The following is a 22315-nucleotide window of genomic DNA, read 5'->3' on the forward strand; positions in this document are numbered from 1 at the left end:
GGCATCTTCGCCTCTTTGGCCTGATTCCAAATCTTCGAAGCAATGTATCCCAAATGATTATTACAAATAAATTAGTCACTGAATCCAAACAGAAAACAGTAGGACCTATTCAAGCTCCGACAGGAAAGGTCAAGTCTGAAAGTTTAGCCAAATTAAAAACTCAGTTTATTCCTACGAAAGAAAAAAGACATGGTTGTCTTCGCCAATTTCAGGGCAGCCAGTTAGCGACGGCGTGTCTTCCCCACACTTCTTAAGTTGTTAAACGAACGTACATGTTTCTTGCGAAGAATAATTGGAAGCTGGTAATAACCTCTAGCCAACAATGCATGAGATACGCAAAAAAACAGTATACTATACCTGTCCTCTGTCGGCTACAACATTCTCAAAGACGGAAGTCTTCAACAACGACAACTTCATTATTCCCATTTTTTCAACCTACTGACGAAGAGCAAAGGGAAAAAGAAGCCAGACAATATTATCCTCGCAAGACAGCGTATGATACAGCCAAAATGAAGAAACCGCCAACCCGAACCAAAATGCTGGTTCGTGATTTCATCGATGACTCACTCTACAATCCAAATTATGGTTACTTTTCCAAGCAAGCTGTTATCTTTTCTCCGGAAACCGACTTTGACTTTAACGGCATGCGTGATCACCTTGAGTTTATGAATATATTGGGAAAACTATATAAGGATATAGAGGGTGAAGTAGATGAAGTAGACGAGATCGCAAGACAAGTTTGGCATACACCTACTGAACTCTTCAAGGTACAGGAAAATTTTGAACAGTAATGCACTTTTAAAATTCTCAACTTCCCTCTTTTCCTATGTACTATTCCAAATGCCAGCCTTGGTATGGATATGCTGTTGCTCAATATTTGATATCGGAATATAAGATGAATGCATTTCCACATAAAGATTTGATAATATACGAAATGGGCGCTGGTAATGGTACTCTAATGATGAATATATTAGATTATATTCAGCAAAAAGAGCCCGATATCTATAAAAGAACACGGTATAATATTATTGAAATATCAGGCAAACTTGCAGAAAGACAGTCAGAAAGACAAGATGTACGAGATGCCAAAGACCAACATAAATGCGTTAAAATCATCAACAAAAGTATTTTTGATTGGAATACGCCAGTTACAGACGACTGTTTCTTTATAGGCATGGAAGTCATTGTAAGTTATAAATAATCCTTTCTCTAAGAAAAGTCGGTTTACTAATATGGCTGGTTGTTATATTCAGGATAATTTTGCGCATGATCTTATACGTTATGATTTGGAAAATCTACAACCACACCAGGCATTGGTTAGCATTGATGCGAAAGGAGATTATACAGAAATTTACGAGCCAGTAGGGACTGATACCCTCATCAATGACTATCTTACCGCTCGTCACAATACAGGCTACAGGTCGCCAGTGCTCTCAAATAGCACTTGGCTGAAATGTCTCAGATCTTTACCTTTAGGACCGAACATGACAACTGCTGAATTTATACCCACAAAATTATTCCAGCTCTTGCATGTTTTGCGCACCTATTTTCCCAGGCACAGATTGCTTTTATCAGACTTTTCATCATTGCCTGATTCAGTAGATGGCATCGATGCACCCGTAGTGCAGACACGTTATCGTGGTACTATGGTTCCCTGCTCTACGTATATGGTTCAGCCAGGCTGGTTTGATATCTTCTTCCCAACAAATTTTGAACTACTGCGTAAAATGTACGCATCAGTGTGTAGAGGTTCTCGCACGGATAGTGACGATATTCGCGTTCTAACGCATCGACAATTCTGTGAGCGATATGGCAATGTTAAAAAAACTACGACAAAAAGCGGTGAAAATCCAATGTTAATGTATTATGAGAATATGAAGATGATACTTACATGATTGACTTAGATGTAATAGATGCAGTTTGTATTATTAAGCCCCCATTTCCCCTTTCCATCGATTTTACATACCAAAGAAAGCTTGTGTTGTCTCTTTTTGCAGAAATAAAAGTCGCTTTACACAGTTTTTCATGTGAAATTTCTTATGCGAAATAAATTCACGTTAAGCTTATCCTAAAGAGACAATGGATAAAGATGCTTAATTTTGTATTACCATTGTTACAGTTAAAAGACATCTATTAGATATTCGGTTCTTAGTGCTCACTTCATTCTTTAACCAGACTGGTCTTTTCTTCGTTTTCTTTTAAAAAAAAAACTGAACAATGCTTGGGTAAGTAGACCTTACCCCTTTTGAAACAGTGCGGCTGGAGCTTTTCCGATTTCAATTTATACCTACATCCAAAATAAATTTTCACCTTTAGACTGAACGACGATTTGCATTCGAGGATTTTGTCAGGCCTAGCAGATGTCCTGTCTGAGTCTCAGGCAAAAGCTACAACCGAGGAAATTGCTCAACTGATAAAACGTTGTCCTTCTGTTCCCATTGATCAAAGTCCCAAAAACATACTTTCAAATTATGATGTTCCTGAATTGGGTACTATGGTAAAAATTCTCAATTTAATTGGCTGCATTGAAAGAGGAGTTCACTCTTAATTCTATTCATAGAATCGAGTCAGTGAGCAGACTATTAAGGCTCTTGTCCAATACGCGATCAAAGTTGGAGAAGAAGACCAGCTAAAGCTCTTACCTCGCTTGCTAGCATATATTAAGCATTTGCCTGCTTTTAAATGGGAAGTTGGAAATCTAGACAATTCGCCGCCACCTTCAGATACGATCACATATATGCTTGTTTCAGGGCTCCTATACATTGGCCATCATCAACCGCGAGAGATATATGAAGAAATAATTCAGGTTTTATGGCAGTACGCAGAATTTATTATCAAGCTTATGTCCGATAATGGTAGCTATTTTTTCCTTTCGAAAACTTTTCATTGAGGTCGTCAGATTAATATGATAGTTTCTTATAGTTGAATTTACAGTTACATTTATCTTACCTTCGTTAGCTGGTCTATCGAGAGCATTACAATTGTCTCCTTTTCTCTATCGTTTAAATCAGTTATCAATCCTTCGCCAAAACACACAATCGCTTTTGCACAATGATACACTCGATTTAATTCGTGTCTCATTACAAAGCTGTATAAACAATGCCAAAGGAACAGCTTACAGTCGATGTATCATAGCCTTTTATACGAAACAAAACATTCCATTAAGCAGCAATCGTATTATTCTTGACCTATTAATTATTTTCAGAAACACTCTAAATCGGATTTTAATAGATGATAGCCCATCGATAAGTGACTATAAAGTAACACTATTTGATAGTATGTCTAGAAACCTTAATAAGGCGCATGACACAGCTGGCGAGATTAAGTCTTCCTGGGAAGTACTCATGCAAAAGAGGACTGTACAAAATAGTTGCAAAACAGAAGTAACAGAGAGGTCGCTAATGCAACAAGAATTCAAGGATACTCTAACATATATACAACATCTGAGCTTGGGATATTTTGAAAACATTCGCAAATTCACCATAAATGAAGAGCAGCAACAAAAGAAAGGGACCGGTTCAGATACTTACATCGAGGAGATCATTGGCACGAGCATGGTACTTATATATCCAACTTTTCAAAAATTTACTCGAGTCTTGTTCATAACTTGTCTGACTATTCTTTGTTTAAACTACAGCATGTTGCAACTTTAGCTTCCATTGCTCTAGAAGAGGTCGACAATTGGCTAGTAGATCACATGAGTGAGTGTCTTGTGGGTACACAACGTGTCATTAGTCCGTGGGTTCAGGTTGCTGCATTGGATTCTGCTGTACTACTTGCTTTAAAGTAACTCAAGAAGTGAAAAAAAAAGTTACCTTCTTAGAATGGAAGAATTTGCATTATGTTGAATAATTCACTTTTGTACAAATAGTTTTCCTCATTTGGTCCACACAATGACAAATATGATGTGCCAATTTCTAGCTAATGCAGCCTTTGCAGAAGAATCTGCTGAGGTACAACAACATGCCATTGTCAGATTAGCGCGCATTGTGAAGGTAACTAACCTAAACTTTTAGTACTTTGAGTTGTGAACAAGGAAATGACCTACTTATTGAACACGCAAATGCAACTTAGGTTACGTCGTTTAATCATTTATCACAAACCGCGTTATCAGTGGTCCATACTTTGATGAATCAAATTACTCATCAAAGTACACAAGGGAAGTTTAGCAAAATGAAGATGGCGCTAGAGGGAAAACAACATTCAGATCAAATTGCTGAAAATGTTTTTTCTTCGATTTTTGGTTTGGCTGTATGCTTGAGGGATGAACATGTATGTGTTTTCTGTGCTAGTTAAAAGGTTAATATTGAATTATTTCTTTGATCGTTTCGCTGAAGAACGTTTAATATTAGGTTATCTCGCAAACATTTTCCATGTTTACTGTTCGACGCAAATCATTATCATGGACAGTTGTTGGCCATTTATTGAAACCAATGGTTAATCTCGCTCTCGTGAGTAACATTGATACATTCCTTGAAATTATTCATTTGATGGCAACTATGAGTAAAGAAACGATCTTTAATGAAAATAATGCATTTACCACTGCTGTAAGAATGCTATTTATCTCGAAATCAAAGAAGTTTTCCAAGTATACTGAAGTCAGTTATCTATTTAATAGATACTGGAAGCTCAAAGAAGTCTTGCCAAGCAACTTTGCAAACGTCCTGAAGAATGCTCTTTTTATCTCAGCAATCTTCTAACATTGTTCAATGATACTGCCAATGCAATTCAGCGTATCATCTTGAAAAACAAAAAGAAAAACGGTAGCACTCTCATTCGAAGGTTAGGACAGCTATTCCCTGTGATGGATGCCTTATTGAGCCATGATGACTTCAACCCTCATCTGGTAGAACAGTCAACAACAAGCAATGAAGTCGTGCCGCTTTTTAGAAACATGTGGTTTCATAGTGTATTGCTTGGATTATTAACAGAACCTATATGGATTCGAGAATGGCATAAACATCTCCTCCATATTGCCGAGAAGACACCTATTCTAATCATTGAAAGCACGAGTCACTATATCGAAATAGAGCTTGAGCATAGCACTGTTATCCGGGGCCTCTCAACTGTAGCTGAACAGAAAGCTCAAGTACTCCGTCAAAAACTAGAACAGTATCTCCCTTCACTCAAATTGAATACGAAAAACTTTTCTTTTCCTCAGGTTTTATTCTGTACAAGTGTTTATCATTTGGAAATGCTTCGTAGTCGCTCGGGTAACTGCTCTTCTATACTAAGCTACTTTACAATAGAAAATGGTTACAGTATGAGTGGCAGCAGTAATAGTAGCGATCGAATTGATCATTATGATGATTCTACTACAGTTGCAACTATCAACAGCAGCAGCAGTAATAGCATAATAACTCACTGCTTGGAAACAATTGCTGATCAAGTAGTTAGTAACTTTTTGAGAGATTTGTCAGTAAAAGCTCTCAACTCCATCGTAAAGCAACAGGCATTGCGAACACAAGTTGCAGAATTATTGAGATTATGCTGTCATAAGCGGAAGAAAGTGCATCAAATGGCTATAAAGACATTGGACCGCTTAATATCCTGTTGCCCTCAAATCTTTACTGATAGCCAATTACTAACACTTTTACTCGAACTCGTCCAACTTACTTGGGTTGCCTGTGAAACGCAATACCGCGATGAAGTAAGTACATGCTGAGGAAAGGGTTGTACAGAAGGACTAGAACATGCTTAATCCTTGGCTAATTCAAACTATCCAGTACAATCCAGTTTATCAATTTACTTCAGCTCGTGTAAATGTTACCATTGAGTTAGGTGATTCTTATACTTACAGAAAAGAAGTTTGCGCAAAACTTTTTGAAAGCGCTCGTCACTGGCTGCAAATCGCACTTTCCAGAGCGTCAATTGAAGTATCAGGTTTACTTCAAGATTATTTGAAAGACAGTGTTCATTTTTCCAGCAATGATTTCATTGATGTTGTTCATATGGGACGAAACCTAGCGATCGAATTCGCCAAAGCATCACTCAAGAATGAGTTCTCGATAGGTATAAACTCAATTACCATAATTCCCAATAGCTGTTCAAAATTCATTGAATTTTCAATTGGTTTATATTCAACAGATTTCATACCGAAGATACCCTCTGTTATACCTAATCGAACATCAAACTTTCTGGATACTTTCAGATTGAGACAATTTTACTCAGGTGAATTGAGCGGTATGAACAACCTGCTGCATCTTTGCGAAAGCGAGGAAAAAAATATTACTCTACATGATCAGCTCTCATTTGCTTTTGATACTTTAAAGGAGATCAAATCAGATATAGAAAATGATCAAATAGTGACAACAGAACGATTGCATCGCGTATTGCATCGTTCTGCCGCTCTTGTTATCGCTCTACCAAAAATTAATGCTGATTTAATACGATACGTGGTTTACATCCCGGTCCAAATTTTTACAGCTGAATCCATGAATGTGGGCATAAATATTTGGAATTGGATGCTAGTAGAACGGCCAGAGACAGAAAGCAAGTTGATGGCCGAAACGTGCAATATGTGGACCTGGGCTCAACGACACGAAAAGGGTCTATTTTCTCCTCTTCTAAAGTAAGTTTTGTGCGTCCTATCTTCTGGATTACAATTAGATTGAATGTTATTTTGTTATTATGAATGTATAATTATAGTTTTGGAGATCCATTTGCACAAAAAATCAATTATGGGCCATCCCATAAGCCCATGCTTGATTCAACCTACAAAATCGCCACACAGCTGTTCACCCCTCATAGTCAGTGGATCAAATTTCTCAGTAGTCGTTTCTATGCTATTCGTCATAAGCACAAAAATTTGGTGCATATGCTGATTCGTTTACTGCTTGAAACATTCCAAACTGCTGCCTCAATGAGCACACATTCTTTAGCGCGCTATGGCCGTTTTTCCTTACTTCAGTTAGGCTTTAAAGTCCTACAATCTACACGACTAGAAGCACTTACAGAATACAGTTTACGTATTTCGCTTTATGATGCCGCTTTTGATTGGTTCTCTCAACCTCATCAGTGGAATTTTGGAGGCCATCGTAGTTTAGCTTTAGCAGAGATAAGAATATTAACGGATGTATACCATACTTTACTGAACGATGCTCCAAACATGGCTTATTCAGTTACTTGCACAGTTGTTCCGGTATCAACCTCAAATATTACTGCTGGACATTATATATTTATCAAAGGTGAGGCATATTTCATATCAATCGTTTAAAAGAAGTTATCTTTGGATGACATATATTAATACGTCTTGATTCTATCGTAGACAAGACAAAGGAAGATGTTTTGAAACAGCACAAATTGGCACAAAAGCTATTACTACTTTTGATCGAAAATGAAATTTCAAAGCTCTCTGTTTGGTGTAACCCCTTAAACGCGTACAACTCAGACGTTTTGAGTAGCGTCAAAACCAGTACTGAGATGTCCATGACGAGCAATGTAAGCATATCCTAATTTAATTTAGCTGCTTGTAAGCACCAACAAATATCAAATTCGTTATAGGTAAGCTGGAAAGAAATAATCCAGTTTGCATGGTCTATCTCTCCAAAACTAGCGGTTCATATGGACTCACGATTTGCGCTTCCGAAACCTGTCGTGCGGAAAGAACTAATACAACACATTGTCAATAGCCCTCTTGAGGTAGTTGACATACCTGAAGCATTAATGATTATTTTGGGAGATGGATCATTGGCACAGCACAACTTGAAGAATTTTGATTTGAAGTATTTGCAATATTGGGCTCCAGTGCCACCTATTACGGCCGCCAACTACTTTTCTTCAGCTTACGGCCAACATCCTATTCTTTTACAGTACGCCATTCGGAGCCTTAACTACTATCCAGTAGAGACTGTATTCTTCTACATTCCACAAATTGTTCAAGCTTTACGATTTGATGATCCTACCTTGAAATACGTTGAGAATTACATTTTGGAGACGGCTAAAACATCACAATTGTTTGCCCATCAGATAATCTGGAATATGAAGGCTAATTTCTTTGTGGATGCGGATAAGGAGTGTCAGCAACCTGATGCATTGAAGCCTACTTTAGAAAGAATTATTGAAACAATGCTTTCCTATTTTGCAGGTGAAGATCGGGAGTTTTATGAGCGTGAGTTTAAGTTTTTTGGGGAGGTGACAGCTATTTCTGGCTATTTGAAAGAATATATCAAGCATGGACAGACAGAGAAAAAACCACTTCAAAAGGTAATGAATTTATAGCTATTATGCAAAATTATTGCCTTATACAGTTGGTAATTATGCTTGATGAGTTAATAGAAACGTCTGGATGAAGAGTTACAGAAGATCAAGGTAGATGTGGGTGTGTATTTACCAAGCAATCCTGACGGCCGTGTCATTGATATTGATCGTAATTCAGGCCGCCCTCTTCAGAGCCATGCAAAAGCACCTTTCATGGCTACTTTCTTGACTGAAAGAGAGCTGCAAGAAACCAATATGTCAAATTTTACCGAGGAAGACAACAACAAGAATAAATCACTGCATCGCCAAAGAAGGTTTACAAAGGCTCAAATATGGCAAAGTGCCATCTTCAAAGTGGGTGACGATTGTCGACAGGATGTGTTAGCCTTACAGCTCATAGCTGTTTTTAAAAACATATTCATGAGCGTTGGTCTTGACCTTTACCTTTACCCCTACCGTGTAGTAGCCACCGCTCCTGGTCGTGGCGTTATCGATGTGATACCTAACTCTATTTCGCGTGATCAAATGGGACGAGAGAAAGTCAATAGTTTATACGACTATTTTATTGCCAAATACGGTGGAAGTGAAATGTCTATTGCCTTCCAACGTGCCCGTACAAATTTTGTAAAAAGTGTTGCTGCCTATTCTATCATTTCCTACTTACTACAGATCAAAGATAGACATAACGGGAATATAATGGTGGATGATGAAGGCCATATGATTCATATTGATTTCGGTTTTATTTTTGATATTGCTCCTGGAGGTATTACGTTTGAGAATTCGCCATTCAAGCTGACGAACGAAATGATACAAGTGATGGGTGGCGGCTCTCAAGAGCAAGCTTTCCGTCAGTTCTCCGAATTGGTTATTAAGGCATATTTGGCGACACGTCCATATGCAGAGCAGATTATGCAATTGGTAACTTTGATGCTTCGATCAGGCTTGCCGTGCTTCAGAGGAGAAACAATCAAACGAATGCGCTACAGATTTCAGTTAGATAAATCCGAACGGGCAGCAGCAGAATTTATGACGATGAGAATCAAAGAGTCTTTCGCAAATCAGAGAACAGTATTATATGATTATTTTCAAAAACTAACAAATGGTATTCCTTATTAGTGATTTTAGCAAAGCAAACAAGTTGCTTTGGTTTTTACTGCAATATATTAGAACTATGTTACATTCATTTAATTCTTTTAATCTAAATCAGTATACTTTTGCTATGGAACCTTTTTAACGATAAAGTTTTGATTATATAAAGGAGTCGTGGAAGTTTTAATGTGGACAGGTATTGTTAACGTATGTATAAAATTAATTACTTTCTAAAGCTGTTATGTAAGCCAATGCTTTCATTATCTGTACAAGGATCATGAACACCAGCACGTTCCGTTTCAATGTAATTGAAGTAATTCTCATCAACGTCACCGGTGATATATTTGCCGTCGAACACAGAGGTATCAAAAGCCTCAATAGAGGGATTGAATTTCCTCACTGATTCCACAAGATCATCCAAATCCTCGTAAATAACCTTATCTGCACCTATTTCTTCGGCAATTTGATCTTCATTTCGATCGTACGCTACGAGTTCTTGGCGTGTTGGCATGTCAATACCATAAACATTAGGATATCGAATAGGCGGAGCGCAAGATGCGAAATACACTTTCTTTGCTCCTGCTTCGCGTGCCATAGCGACAATTTCTTTCGAAGTGGTACCTCTAACAATAGAATCTAAGATTGACAGCTTTATTGTTAGACAGTTCCTGATTGATTATTTTTTAATCTTTTAAAATTGAATAATTTACCATCCACCAATAAAACATTCTTTCCATGGAATTCTAAAGCCATAGCATTCAGTTTACGACGAACATTTTTCCGTCTGAGTTGCTGACCTGGCATAATAAAGGTTCTACCAACGTATCTGTTTTTATTGAAACCTTCCCGATAAACTATGTTTAGTTTACGAGAACACTGAAGAGCAGCTGCACGACTTGTATCTGGAACCTAAAGTCATAATTAGTTTAAGAAAATTGCTTAATTGTTAGCTATTTGAAACTTTTCATTGATTAGCTGCAAATTTAAAGAACTTACAGGTATCACCACATCAATATCTAAATTATCTCCCAAAACTCGATGTACTTTATCTGCTAAAGCCTCACCCATGGCAAGACGAGCTTTATAAACAGAGATACCGTCAATGATACTATCTTGACGAGCAAAGTAAACATATTCAAAGATGCAAGGTGCAGTGTATTGCTCCACAACCAAGCGCCGGCGAGACACATTATCTCGAGTGATTATGATGGCCTCTCCAGGCTTAACGTCTTCGAATTTACTAAAACCAAGAGCTTCTAAAACGACACTCTCGGAGGCAAACATATAATCGTAACCACCAGTATTGGCTAAACGACGACCTAAAATCAAAGGCCTGATCCCGTGTGGATCTCTGAAGCCAATGATACCAAAACCTGCAATCATGGCTACACAAGCATAGCCACCCTTGCATTGCCCATAGAGATCTTTGATTGCAGTGAAGATATCCTCTTCATTGACTCTGATTACAGGGAGGGTGAAGTGTATAGTGAGCAAATAGAAAATTGGAAAATAAAGTCAGATTAGATGAGATTATGACACAATAGGCGCACACCCAGGACAGACAACCCACATGGCTCTCTCACACAGACATTTCCTTCTCTTCATCCTTTGATGTGACTCAGTTTAATCTCCTTTTTTTTTTACCTGAATTTGCCTGTTTTTTGTAAATTGTCAGCTAAAATGTTAAGCAGCAATTCGGAATCAGAATCGGTGTTTATATGTCTGTGAGCAACCTTATCAAGGAAATCCCTTAGTTCTCTCGCATTTGTTAAATTGCCATTCTATATTTATAAAAATTATTATGGTTGGATTAGTAACGAGTTTCACCAATCATGTTATCTGTGTTTGGTTCTGTCCTTTACATGTGCAAAAGTAATGCCATAAGGTGAATTGACATAGAAAGGCTGAGCTTCGGACATTGAAGACGAGCCTGCTGTGGGGTAACGAACTAAATAAAAGCAATAGATGACAGATGGTTTCAGTACATATCATACTGGACTATCTTCCTGCTACCAGATGAATTGAAATATCACTACATCAAAAAACTTATAAATCATTTACCATGTCCAATACCAAGGCTACCAATTAAATTGGATAATTGCTGTTCATTGAATACGTCCCTAACCATGCCATTGCCTTTGCATTGGTATAATCGACCTTTAGCTGCGCAAGTAACGATACCAGCTGCATCCTATAACAATTCAATTACAAAAAAAATAAATAAATTCATGAGCCTCAATATATTACTGTTATTTTCTCTATAGTTAGTTGTCAAAATTGTTCTAAATTTAAAATTGATATCTGACCTGTCCACGGTGTTGCAGCAAACCTAAACTTTCGAACAAATCGGGGCAAGCAGCTGCATTGGGGTCGGCTAGTATGATGGCGCAAATACCACACATTTTTTACTACTGAGATCTTGCGATGAGCGAAAGGGAGAAAAAGGAAAAGAAAGCTTTTGCCTTGATTATGATTTTCTGATTCAAAACAGTTGTCTGCCAAAATGTCACAGACAACGACCACCCTCTTTTTTGAGATCCCGAAAATGTGGCAGATGGCACTGCTCATCATTTTTTAGCAATTTAAGATAAAACAGTCAGAGACCTTTTGCTTTATTTGTAATCAATAATTAATACATACTGGCTACTTTGACACCTTGCAGACAATTAAACAAACCGGTATCTTTGACATAGCTAGTAAGGTGAGCCGGCACCACTTCGTATGCCATGGCTTTCGCTTATTATAGAGGAAGTACCCTGCCACCTGCTGTTGTTATCACGGGAGCCGCCACCTGCTGTTGTATAAATCTTTGCTGTTGCTCAACAAAGAATGTTGCTGTCCTTGATTTTGGTTTAACCAGAATTTGTTGTGCACTGTTTACATAAACAGTAGAAGCGAAAACATCCGGTAAAACAGCAGAGACACGTACAGGGGGTAACAATAAATTGCCAGTCTTCAATGGCACAAGACTGAATGAGAACTCAACTTCTTGATCTGGTTTAGAGAGGAAGCGAAGGCGACGTTTACCAAATAATAACCAATTGTCGTAGTCTACATCTACCTCGTAGTAGAATTCACCCTCGGCTTTGATTATATCCGGATTCCAATAAGTCAATTGCTTGATACGTAATATGCAAGGGCAAGCTTCAGAGACTACGAGATCTTTTTCAACAGAAAGTATAAGTTCAGCGGTATGCGTTATCTGTATAAAAGATAAAAAATTCATTGGTTTAGGTCATGACTATACGTTGTGCTCTACACTTGAAGGGATAGCAAGTATAAGTTTACCTTTGACGTTGGCACTTCAAGTGGGAATGATATTGAATGTACTACAGGTTTCTGGCATTTACTTTTGACTTGCCGCATAGTAATTGCTTCGTTCATCTGTCAACGTAAGAGGTTTATCAATTTTATGACCAATCTGACTGACAAAATTTGCTTCTCTTATATTACCTCGAAAAATTCTTCTATCAAATCTAGCAACTGTACTTTTGTTTTCAGATCTCTATGTAGTAAGAATGTCTCGCATAGTTCAGCGTCAAAATCGTCTAAGTGAACTACATCTGTTAAACCATAACTAATGTAATCAACAGAGCTTAAGAAAGCATCTCTTATTTTGTGGAAGACGAATGGAAGATGCTGCTCCAGTTTATATTCTTTCAATTTATCATATAGCATTAACCGTAAACTACTTTCAACCTCTAAAAAACAGTTCAAAGACGTCCGCGTAAGTAATCGATGGTAAGTCATTGTAGAAATACTAAGCCAAAACTCTATATCGTACCATCTTTCAAGGAGCAGTATTTGACATTAAAGTGTACTTTTGAATTTGCTTCATCATCGTCGCTCCTGTCTTTCAATTCTCTCTTGTTTAATTTGTAAACGAAAGAGATGGTTTGCTTGGGGAAAAGTGTCTTGCGGCAGGATAGCATATTAATAACAGATGCATATTTTGTATGAAGGTTATAAATAACTCACCAAATCGCAATCCTTCATTCCTGACTGATCTTCAATGATATAATGTGTTGAAGGGCTAGCATTTGATCCGAGAATACGAACAGGTAGTTCACCGTTACACGACAATTCTACCTTTAAGAAGACACTAAACATAAACAAGGGATATCAATCGCGCATAATCTTCTCCATAGCACGTTACTTTAAGTGCTTACCAACTTTCTCTAAATATTGTCGACTCTGTCACCAATAATGGGACAGTAACCTTAACTTCATTCGAAGATATGAATCTTCGGCTTGTATTATTTGTTGTACGATAGTTTATGGTGATTTTGATCTACGAGGATAATTTCAGCTCCAATTTGACAATCATTCTAAGTACTTTTTACCAATATGTCTTTGCTTACTCGATAATCAAATTCTGCAAAAGCTCCATTGTACAAAACAAACAGTTCTAAATGCTCGTTCGGCTCCATATCCGGAAGTGATATCTCGCCTGTTGCCAGCATATTCAATTCTATTGACTCAGGCTCTCTTTTGTCCTGACGAGATATTATAGCTGGTATAGTTGATGTTGGGTATATATTCATACTCTCTGTTTGAGACTCTAAAATTAAAATGCCTGATTTCATGGCATTCTCGCGACTTTCGACTTTAACAGAAAATCTTTGTGTTTCACCCACGAAAACTTACATATAGGGTTAGCTTCCAGTTGGTATTTCTTTAAACGACGTTGTTCGTTTGAACTTACTTTCATCAGGCTGTGAGATGCTAGCATAAAGCTGTTTTGCATCATGATTTAGTCGGAGTACACTTTTTTTTTCACCAGGGCGTAAAAAGTTATGACTGAACACTAGCTTATTAAACCTCAATTGGCACGTTTCTGCCACATAGTTGCCTGCAGTAGAAGTTTCGCTTGTAAATAAAAAGATATTTTTGCCCGGTGAAAGGTCCTGATCGCTAACAGTGAACCATATTTGCTCAGGATCACTACCAACCAGCTTCAAATTAATGGTGTCAAAGTGTATTTTCTATTTCAACGGAGTTTACTAATTTAACAGCTTCATCTCAATTGATATACTAAATGCTTCTGTTTTCATACCTTTGGTAGATGGTTGTTAATGCATAATTCTACACTTGCGCTATCAACAGTAGTAGTATCATCAATTACAGTAACAACTGATACGGAAAAGACAGGCTCAAATGGTCTTTTGATTTCTTTATCCAGCTTTACAATATTGTTAATCATCTCATCAGTGTAGTGAGCGGCATCCTCTTCTTTTAGAAACCTTGCGTTCTTCAGTAATGCTAACAGGGACTCTACGTATTGATCTATTCTCCCTAGTTTTTTCTGAGAATCCGCGCATTTGGTAAGTAGACTATTTTCGATGGAACACCAATCTTGTTCACCATATCTCCATATCATAGATTCATAAATTCTCACTGCTTCTTCATACTTTCCTCTAGTACTGTTTTTAAAGAGGGTATTAGCGTCCTATATCAAGTTGGCAAACTACATGTTTGCTGAGGTGGTTTCTTTTATCTTCTCCTTACTATTTTAATGCAGCGATATCGCCATGAACATTTAAGGCGGCTTTCGACCTGAAACTAGCATCATAACTTTTGATAGCTCTCGTACTCAATCCCATGTAAGTTTTATCGAATGCCTCAATTGAATTGATTGCTTCCAAGAGTTTAGCATTTGTAATTGTCTCCTTTATTTCCGCATTTCTTTGGGCAGCAGCAGCAGCAGTGTTTTTTGCATCAGTATTGCTAAAGTTCATATATACTGAAAAGGGCTCAGTCATCGGTAAATGTCCACACCGTATACCGATCTTGTCCAACTGCCTCCTCGCTGTCAAGAGTAAATCTGCTTTCACAGCGTTATAGGGGACTGCTAATTCAGTATTATGCATAATTAACTGAGTTGACAAAGGCTCGCATTCGTTTACCACATTCATACATGCTGAAAAAACCCATGATTCCACAAAATTGGCTGGTAACTGATCCTCATTTTCTCGAATTGATGGTATAAAACTGGTAATAAAGAGTTGTGCCCTTGCTGTCACTTCCACAACTCTCTGCAATTTTAATAACATACGGCATTGTCGCGCGAATAAATAGCTTCGAAAATCAAATACGGAGATACTGTTTTTGTTGATCAGACTTCGATAATCTTTCCGTCTAAAATCCAAAATATTGCCACTGTCATCTCCAGGATCAGTACCCCCAAAATGACCAAACCAAGCCAGAGCTTTATCTCTTAAAACTTGGAAAAAGGAGGCCTCCAACTCGTCATATTGTATCAATGCATCCTCATATAATGTCATTATTTCATATGCCTGTGCCAATCCTTCTTTTAGAATAAAAAAAGTGCAATAATTCCATCCTGGCATATGTCTTTGCATGTCTAGTCGTCGCGTATCTTCTTGAAGTTGTAATACTTGCATATCAAAACTGGACAAAATACATTCTTTCATTTTCTCAATAAAGGACATCCATAAATCTGATTGTGGGCCCTCAGGATCGTTTTTACGTATATAGGCACATCTACATAAGTTTGTGCAAATTGGGTGAGTACTACCTACTACTGCAGTTATTGCTCACTTATTATTATTGCTGAATTTTGTTGTTGTTAATTTCCTCTTTTTTCTTACCGATCCTGCTTTGAAGGGTTAAAGTCTGTTCTGATCTTATCGTAAACAGACGACTTTAGACCTAACGAATAATAATTATTGGATCTTTTGCCTTTGTCTGTATCTGCCACGTAGACAATCAACCATTCTTGGTTTTTCTTTTTTGTCTGAATCAGGTCGAGCCACTGCCGTATACTTTTTCTCACACGGGTTTTATATACTTCGTTATCCTAAATATAAACAATCAACGCGTTTGGTTGGTCTCGCTTGCTCTAGAGCTCACAACAAACCCTGATGGAAAGAACCGATGAAAAGTATAGTTACCTCGCAAGATACAAAATAAAGATTCAAGTATGTTGTTTGAGTTGAAGAAAGTAAAGGCGGTACAGGGTCAAAGGTAAAACGTTTCAAATCTACTTCCAGTAAAGGGATGATACAGTCTGATCGTTGACTGGACGGCTGCCATTTTAAATTGCGAAGAGGTAGACAAGCTGATAGATCTGTCGCGATGAATGGCCAGACTTCAAATTCATCCCAGTCTACAAAAAAGCAAGGAAGGTATTTCTTTTAATATTCGTCTGTGGTCCATTCATTTTTGGTTTTTTAGAGCTTTTCGTTACAAGTAACAATTAGCTTTTGTCCACTCATATTTGTATATAGTTGAAGCAAATTAAATAAAGAAGACTCATTTATCAATTGTTCAATTATCCCCAGATAAAAAACCTAATTTTTTCCCCTTTGTATTTTTTTCGTCTTTTCTGAATGTTAGATACGATGACAGAGCCTCATTCTAAGAATTAACCACCTTATTGTGGGCTTAATATACCGTACAATTCATATTAACCTGATAAAAAATTATCTTGTCGTCGAACTTAGGCGTTATTTCACATTATGTAAAACATATAGTGTAGGATATGATTTATATGTTGAAGTTTTTATGCCAGAGAATAACTGTTATTGTAAACAAAACCAAACAAGCTGTTGTCAATTAATGCTCGGCTCAACAAATGATGAGTACTAATAAGTTAAACATTGATGAATGATGTCGTTAATCAAAGTTATTGAAGACCCATTTTAACCGATGAATGGCATTATCTTTGTTTATTAAGTGGGCTGATGTACAAACGACAGTAGTGCAAAATTCTTTCAGCAATTTTGAGCTTTGAGCGACTACGAATGCTAGAACGATTGCCAAGCTAACATCATATTGATTCACCTTCGGTACCTCGCATCTTGCATGAATAGATTAGAGTACAAAAAACTTGAAAATCCCAAAGACCTAGTGGCAATTTTAAAACCGAGCTTGCTAAACGATGCAATATAACAATAGCAAATAAGGACGGTAAATCGCTGCTAGTAGTGTTTATTGCATTTACATAGTCATGCTACATCCTAGAAGATAGTTTGTTTTTATAGTGAAATGATGAAAGCAAGTGAAGAGATATTTTTTTTTCTTGTTCTAACTTTGATATATATACAATGAGCTGTCGTTAACATCACGAATCATATAGTCCCTGTCGATCAAGGATTCAATTCTCTTCTTAATATCACTTGCCTAAACGTTTGATATTGTTGTATATTGATATCAGTTTCAACTGTACATTACAAATGGATCAAACCAAGCAACATTGTACTGAATATTTACCTCAATGGATCGGAAAATTTGTTCTTCTAATAACTGATCCATCAGTTGGTTATGCGTCATCTGCTTATTTTTCTTCATTAGACGTACAATGGCAGCTTCCACCTGATGCTGACGATTTACATGCACCTTTTGCTCAACATCCTTTGCCTTGTCTGCTGTAGGGTCAATAGTAGGTGCTGGTAACCTCATTCTCACCGAGGTGGACTCAAAGTTTACATTAAATTTGAATTTGTCATTGGAAGTAATGGTGTTTGATTTGCCGCCCTGCGGTCGCAAAGGTTCAAACTTGATAAATTCGTAATCATTAGACGATATGGATTTCAATAAGCTTAATAACTCCTTTTTCTCTATTTTACGTAAAAGTCAAAATATAGCATTAGTAAAAAGAAGCGTGCTTCTCCAAAGCAGCATAAGCACCCTTTTCTTTTTTGTTCACCACCATACCGAGACCGCAAATGGCTTGTATTTCTGAAAATGTAAACGACTGTTTTTTGGTATCGTTGAATATCATAAGAATAACAGCTTGCGACAAATTGCAAAGTATTTCTTTTGTTCCTTTAGGAAAATTAGCATACAGTGAACAGGACGATAACGAATTCTGCCAAGTCAGTTTCCTTTCTTTGAACTTTTTGTTATAGAACTTTTCATACGATCTTTGCATTTCGGCCATCTGAAAATGATGATATGGTAAGAATCTAGTCACCACAACTCTTTTGTTCCTTCTCTTTCTCGTTAGTAAGGCTTACATGAATGGGCAAAGTGATAGGGGAGTTTGGATACGTTGGCCAAACAGAAGTATTGACTACCTTAACAATCATATTCAAACGCTGCTGCTGCTGCTGCTTTTTCGCTACTTTTGCTTTCTCCTGTTCATTGAATTCACGTTGTAAATCAACAGATACTTGGATATCTTGAAACATTTTTTCCATGTCCTTTGTGAATTCATAACCGCATTCCAATTTCAATTTTTCCACGACGTACTTTTCCATTTCATGTGAAGTAGAACGATCCAACAGTAATCGTTTTGATAATGCTCGTTTATAGAATTGTTCAAACATATCTTTGGCTTGAATGTAACGAAATAAGGATAATGACAAGTCCAAAACGTTGGTTTGATTGGTCTCTGATTCTTTCATTTTCTGTTACAAAGTTGTTAGTGTTTACAAGGTAAGTGTAAATTGAATCTATAACAATATAAAGGATATATTTACCTTGCTTGCAGACATTTTAAGCCTGCTATCTACAAATCTTGCTAATAATTCAGCTGGTTTACTGCCTCTTTGATTAATAAATGCTTCAAAACTTTCCTTGGTTACGTTCAAGAATGTCGCGTCATTCATAAAACTCTTGTGCAAAACTCTGTTGACCCTTTTCAAAAATTTGATAAGTGATACAATCATATTACCACCATCGGGAGTGGCTACATTGGACAGTATCATTGAACCATGTTTTTTAATATAGGATCCAAAGGCTTGTCGAAGAAGTTGTAACTTTGTGCTTTGTTCAGCTACCAAATCATACAGTGTCTTCAAAGGTGATAACTGAGTTTCTTTCATCATAGCTTCGAACCCATTATCGAGAATGAAGTGTATGTTGCTGCAGACTAGCTCGTCCTTGACGGCATTCTGAAGGGCTTGTTTTGTATGCGAATCTAAATACGACGTGAGACGGTCTTTCGTTTCTTCTTCATATCGTCGCTGACAGTGCTGAAGATAATCAGATATGTTTACGCCCTGCTGATGTATCAATCGATTGGCTTCTCCTCGATAATAAGAAACAGTACTCTTGATGAAGCATGGTTCGAAATCAGACGAATAGTAATCCAATTCAATAAACATGAGAATGATGGCTCGAATCAGCTTTCGTAATTCTGCCTTCTGTTCCTCATTCGGCGATTGCTCCTGTTGTTGCTCAAAAGAAGTTCTGTTCCTTTCCCATGTAATAAGCTGTATAATATCAGTAATAATGGCGGCACGGAGCTCTGTCATATTCAGAATAATTTCGCTATAAATTTGTTTGCCCAATTGAATGATAGAAGTATATTTCGTACTGGACAAAATATAAGTTCGATCCAATTCCATAAATACATTTCGTAGCATAGATAAATGCTGACAATAAGTTGTCCAACTTGAATATAAGTTTTGTAAGAGAGTGGTATCTTTATGTTGAGATTGTGCTTGCTGCTCGCGTTCTTGAAGTGTCTTTGTAAGCATTTCTTTTAGTCGTTTAACGTGCAGTTCGGTCTCTTTCCTCAAATTTTGAAACAACTGTTCTGCTTTGCCATATCTACACAAGCCTTCCGCCAACTATTTTTTTTTAAAAATGAAAGGGAGGATGATCTGTTTAACCTTTTATTTTAATGCATATCATCTCGGCCCTCAAAGCTATCATATTAAAAGCTAGCTTTTACCCTAGAAGCTGTGCAAAAATCAAATCTGGAATTGCTGATTTGTGGGTCACTAGTGAAGACATTGACTACTAATATTTTCAATATGTTCCAATTGTCATCAACATCTTTTGTTGACAGTTCTGTTCTTCTGGCAGCTAAAGACATTTTTTAGTTGGAGTTGATATCTGCATGAATGAATGGAAACTTGCAAAGACGAAAATCAAACAAAAATAAGGATTGAGGAAACTTACGACTACAGTTAACTATACTAATGGTTGGTAATAGTGTTTGCTGATGGTCTTTCAGAGTGCCCAAAAAGGGTGCTTTTGTTATTGTTGTTGTTGTTGATGGTGAGCGATGTGAATCAAGATCCATCGGATCATCCTCATTTTTAACAATTGATGCTGGTGGTGATGACGAAGAAGAGTTTGTCAAAGTAGCAGTGCCAACATTAGCAGCCTGATTAGAACTGTTAGCAGGTGTTGATGACGGAGAGAAGAATCGATCTAATCTACGTTGGGAAAGATCTTCTCCAACAGGTCCTACTTTACGTTTTTTTGAAGCTTTATACATAATTGTTAAACGTCGATAACAGCTCTTTAAGAAGAGAAGAATCATATACATAATTCATCTTTTACTTTTTGATACTGGTTTTGAGGACATTTTTTTGAGATCTATATGTGTATACTGTATATCAAAATGGTTGATGTGATAAATATCTATCTGCGCAGGGAAACTGTTGTAGAAGGACCGCGAAGAAAAGCTGAACAAGATACAGCTATATTTAAAACTCTGAGAGATTATGTAATCAGTGGCGATCAAAAACCTTAACGCCTAACATCAAAGTCGAATCAAATAAAAGAAAAAAAAAAAAAAGTAGGGAAAAATTGCAATTTGATCCTCCCCCTTCATCATATGGTTTCATTCTTTATCAATAAAAGCCGATATATTATGAATTACTGAAAGAGAAAAGAATTAAAGGGGATCAATAAAGACACGTTTTTTATGAAAGCGCTTTCCTTTTCTCTTTGTCTGTTGATCTTTTCACCTTTAATAAGCATAACAATTATATTATTACTCAGTCCGTTCCTTAACTGCTATTTATACGTGTACTATCTTTTATCACTAAATAATGTCAGCAACAGTGATATCTCCTTTTGAAAACATGACGATTGAAGATATGCCTGCATTACCATTGGTAAAGGTGAGGGAGGGAAGTGCCGCATTTTGATCCTTGTTTTGTAATCATACTGACACACATCCTTTACTTACAGAGAAAGCAGCAGCATCAACGAAAAATGGCAGACGATGATGCTGCTAGTGATTCCACGTTGATTTATGAGGTACCTCATGTTTTCAATACCAATGGATCCACGGATTCAAGCTTTACAGCCGCTGCAAACAGTTATAATGAATTCGTGCAGGAGAAGACCGTAGTTTACCATGACTACCAAGAGCCACCTTATTCCATAAATATTCCTCAACAACAAGAACAATGCCGCCAGCAAAAACCCTACTTTCTTCCTGTTCATGATAAAGGTACTCATTTCCATAGCCCTTCATCACCTAGTACACCTTCAGCAGTACAAGTACCCCATGCTTACTCTCATCCCGACGAATTAATCTTGGCATCCCCTATACCACCTCCGAAACCTGCTGTTAGCCCTTTTGATCTTCCTAACCATCAGCAGCGGCAGTCTTTCGGTAATATGGAACAGCACTATCATTACCCAGTATTGAATAATTTCCATTCAGCTGATTCACTTTTGGACGACACTAGTAGTAGCTCATCGTCTATTGCCACTCTTGCTCACAACACAGAGGAGACTGAGGAAGCAATAAAGTACTCAACTCTGTTGACTCTGTCACATGAATTATTCAGTAATAGTTATCACTATCAACAAAACATACCCAATTTTGTAATCACACCTTCCTGTTCTTCCACAGCATCCCTAAGGACATCTTCACGTCTGTCATCCATCAAATCTCGTTTCAAGAAGGCCTTTTCACCGTCAAAGCAGCAGCCGCAGCAGCAACAACAACAACAACAACAACAACTTCAGCAGCAATGGCATCTACAACGTCAAACTAATGCTTACAATAATCAGTGTTTTCCACCAGCTATTCCTATTGCAGCTTCAACATTATCAGAATCAACAACAAAAGAAAACCATAAAATGTTAACCTTATTTGATACAGCAGCAACATTGAGACACTCGCAAAGCAAAACAGCCAATATTGGTGAGCATGACTTCATAATGGAAGATATCAGAAGTATGCATAGAGGTAATGATGTCGAACTTAATTCTCACCAGTACCAAACAGAAGCGATCCAATTGAAAACAGATATGTCAAGGGGTTCCATGCTACGTCCTCATCGAACATCATCCTTACCGCTTGGAC

At 37.3% G+C, this 22315-nt stretch overlaps 4 protein-coding genes across 4 annotated transcripts; 2 read left to right on the plus strand and 2 right to left on the minus strand.

Moving 5' to 3' along the window:
• The first annotated feature begins 186 nt into the window (after positions 1–186).
• BDF20DRAFT_841630 (S-adenosyl-L-methionine-dependent methyltransferase) lies at positions 187–2144 on the plus strand. Its single transcript, XM_053079458.1, has 3 exons — positions 187–767; positions 848–1186; positions 1254–2144. Exons 1-3 carry the CDS (start codon positions 273–275, stop codon positions 1893–1895), a joined length of 1476 nt encoding a protein of 491 aa, XP_052940183.1. The 5' UTR covers positions 187–272; the 3' UTR covers positions 1896–2144.
• Positions 2145–3451: 1307 nt separating this feature from the next.
• On the plus strand, positions 3452–9315 carry BDF20DRAFT_992408 (uncharacterized protein; the record flags this gene model as incomplete). Its single annotated transcript, XM_053085373.1, has 11 exons — positions 3452–3557; positions 3638–3786; positions 3872–3995; positions 4075–4272; positions 4353–4547; positions 4619–5650; positions 5727–6571; positions 6649–7187; positions 7268–7440; positions 7504–8205; positions 8278–9315. Exons 1-11 carry the CDS (start codon positions 3555–3557, stop codon positions 9313–9315), a joined length of 4998 nt encoding a protein of 1665 aa, XP_052940184.1. The 5' UTR covers positions 3452–3554.
• A 98-nt stretch (positions 9316–9413) lies between these two features.
• Positions 9414–11763, minus strand: BDF20DRAFT_10182 (amidophosphoribosyltransferase). The gene is made up of 7 exons (XM_053074682.1): positions 11595–11763; positions 11350–11472; positions 11151–11236; positions 10933–11069; positions 10285–10747; positions 9999–10197; positions 9414–9924 (listed from the first exon to the last, which is right to left on the minus strand). Exons 2-7 carry the CDS (start codon positions 11414–11416, stop codon positions 9512–9514), a joined length of 1365 nt encoding a protein of 454 aa, XP_052940185.1. The 5' UTR covers positions 11417–11472; positions 11595–11763; the 3' UTR covers positions 9414–9511.
• Positions 11764–12028: 265 nt separating this feature from the next.
• Positions 12029–20485, minus strand: BDF20DRAFT_810652 (Cullin family-domain-containing protein; the record flags this gene model as incomplete). The annotated part of the gene is made up of 22 exons (XM_053076613.1): positions 12029–12490; positions 12577–12672; positions 12742–12944; positions 13073–13202; positions 13267–13390; positions 13458–13579; positions 13632–13930; positions 13994–14273; positions 14345–14711; positions 14797–15086; positions 15219–15699; positions 15900–16108; positions 16203–16417; positions 16506–16521; positions 17008–17038; positions 17357–17428; positions 17513–17870; positions 17968–18193; positions 18270–18662; positions 18735–19829; positions 19934–20067; positions 20164–20485. The coding sequence occupies 22 exons, from the start codon at positions 20483–20485 to the stop codon at positions 12029–12031; spliced, it is 5925 nt and encodes a 1974-aa protein (XP_052940186.1).
• Positions 20486–22315: the final 1830 nt, after the last annotated feature.

The sequence above is a fragment of the Mycotypha africana genome, assembly GCF_025528875.1.
Source record: "Mycotypha africana strain NRRL 2978 chromosome Unknown BDF20scaffold_1, whole genome shotgun sequence".
Taxonomy (NCBI): Eukaryota; Fungi; Mucoromycota; class Mucoromycetes; order Mucorales; family Mycotyphaceae; genus Mycotypha; species Mycotypha africana.

Excerpts from the sequence above, each read along its gene's own strand:
- BDF20DRAFT_841630 (XM_053079458.1), top strand. The coding sequence starts at position 273 with ATGTTTCTTGCGAAGAATAATTGGAAGCTGGTAATAACCTCTAGCCAA. Across the intron at positions 768-847 it reads CACCTACTGAACTCTTCAAG|CCTTGGTATGGATATGCTGT; the intron begins GTACAGGAAAAT and ends TCCAAATGCCAG. Across the intron at positions 1,187-1,253 it reads TTATAGGCATGGAAGTCATT|GATAATTTTGCGCATGATCT; the intron begins GTAAGTTATAAA and ends TGTTATATTCAG.
- BDF20DRAFT_10182 (XM_053074682.1), bottom strand. The coding sequence starts at position 11,416 with ATGGTTAGGGACGTATTCAATGAACAGCAATTATCCAATTTAATTGGT. Across the intron at positions 11,237-11,349 it reads TAGCCTTGGTATTGGACATG|TTCGTTACCCCACAGCAGGC; the intron begins GTAAATGATTTA and ends GCTTTTATTTAG. Across the intron at positions 10,198-10,284 it reads ATATTGATGTGGTGATACCT|GTTCCAGATACAAGTCGTGC; the intron begins GTAAGTTCTTTA and ends TTATGACTTTAG.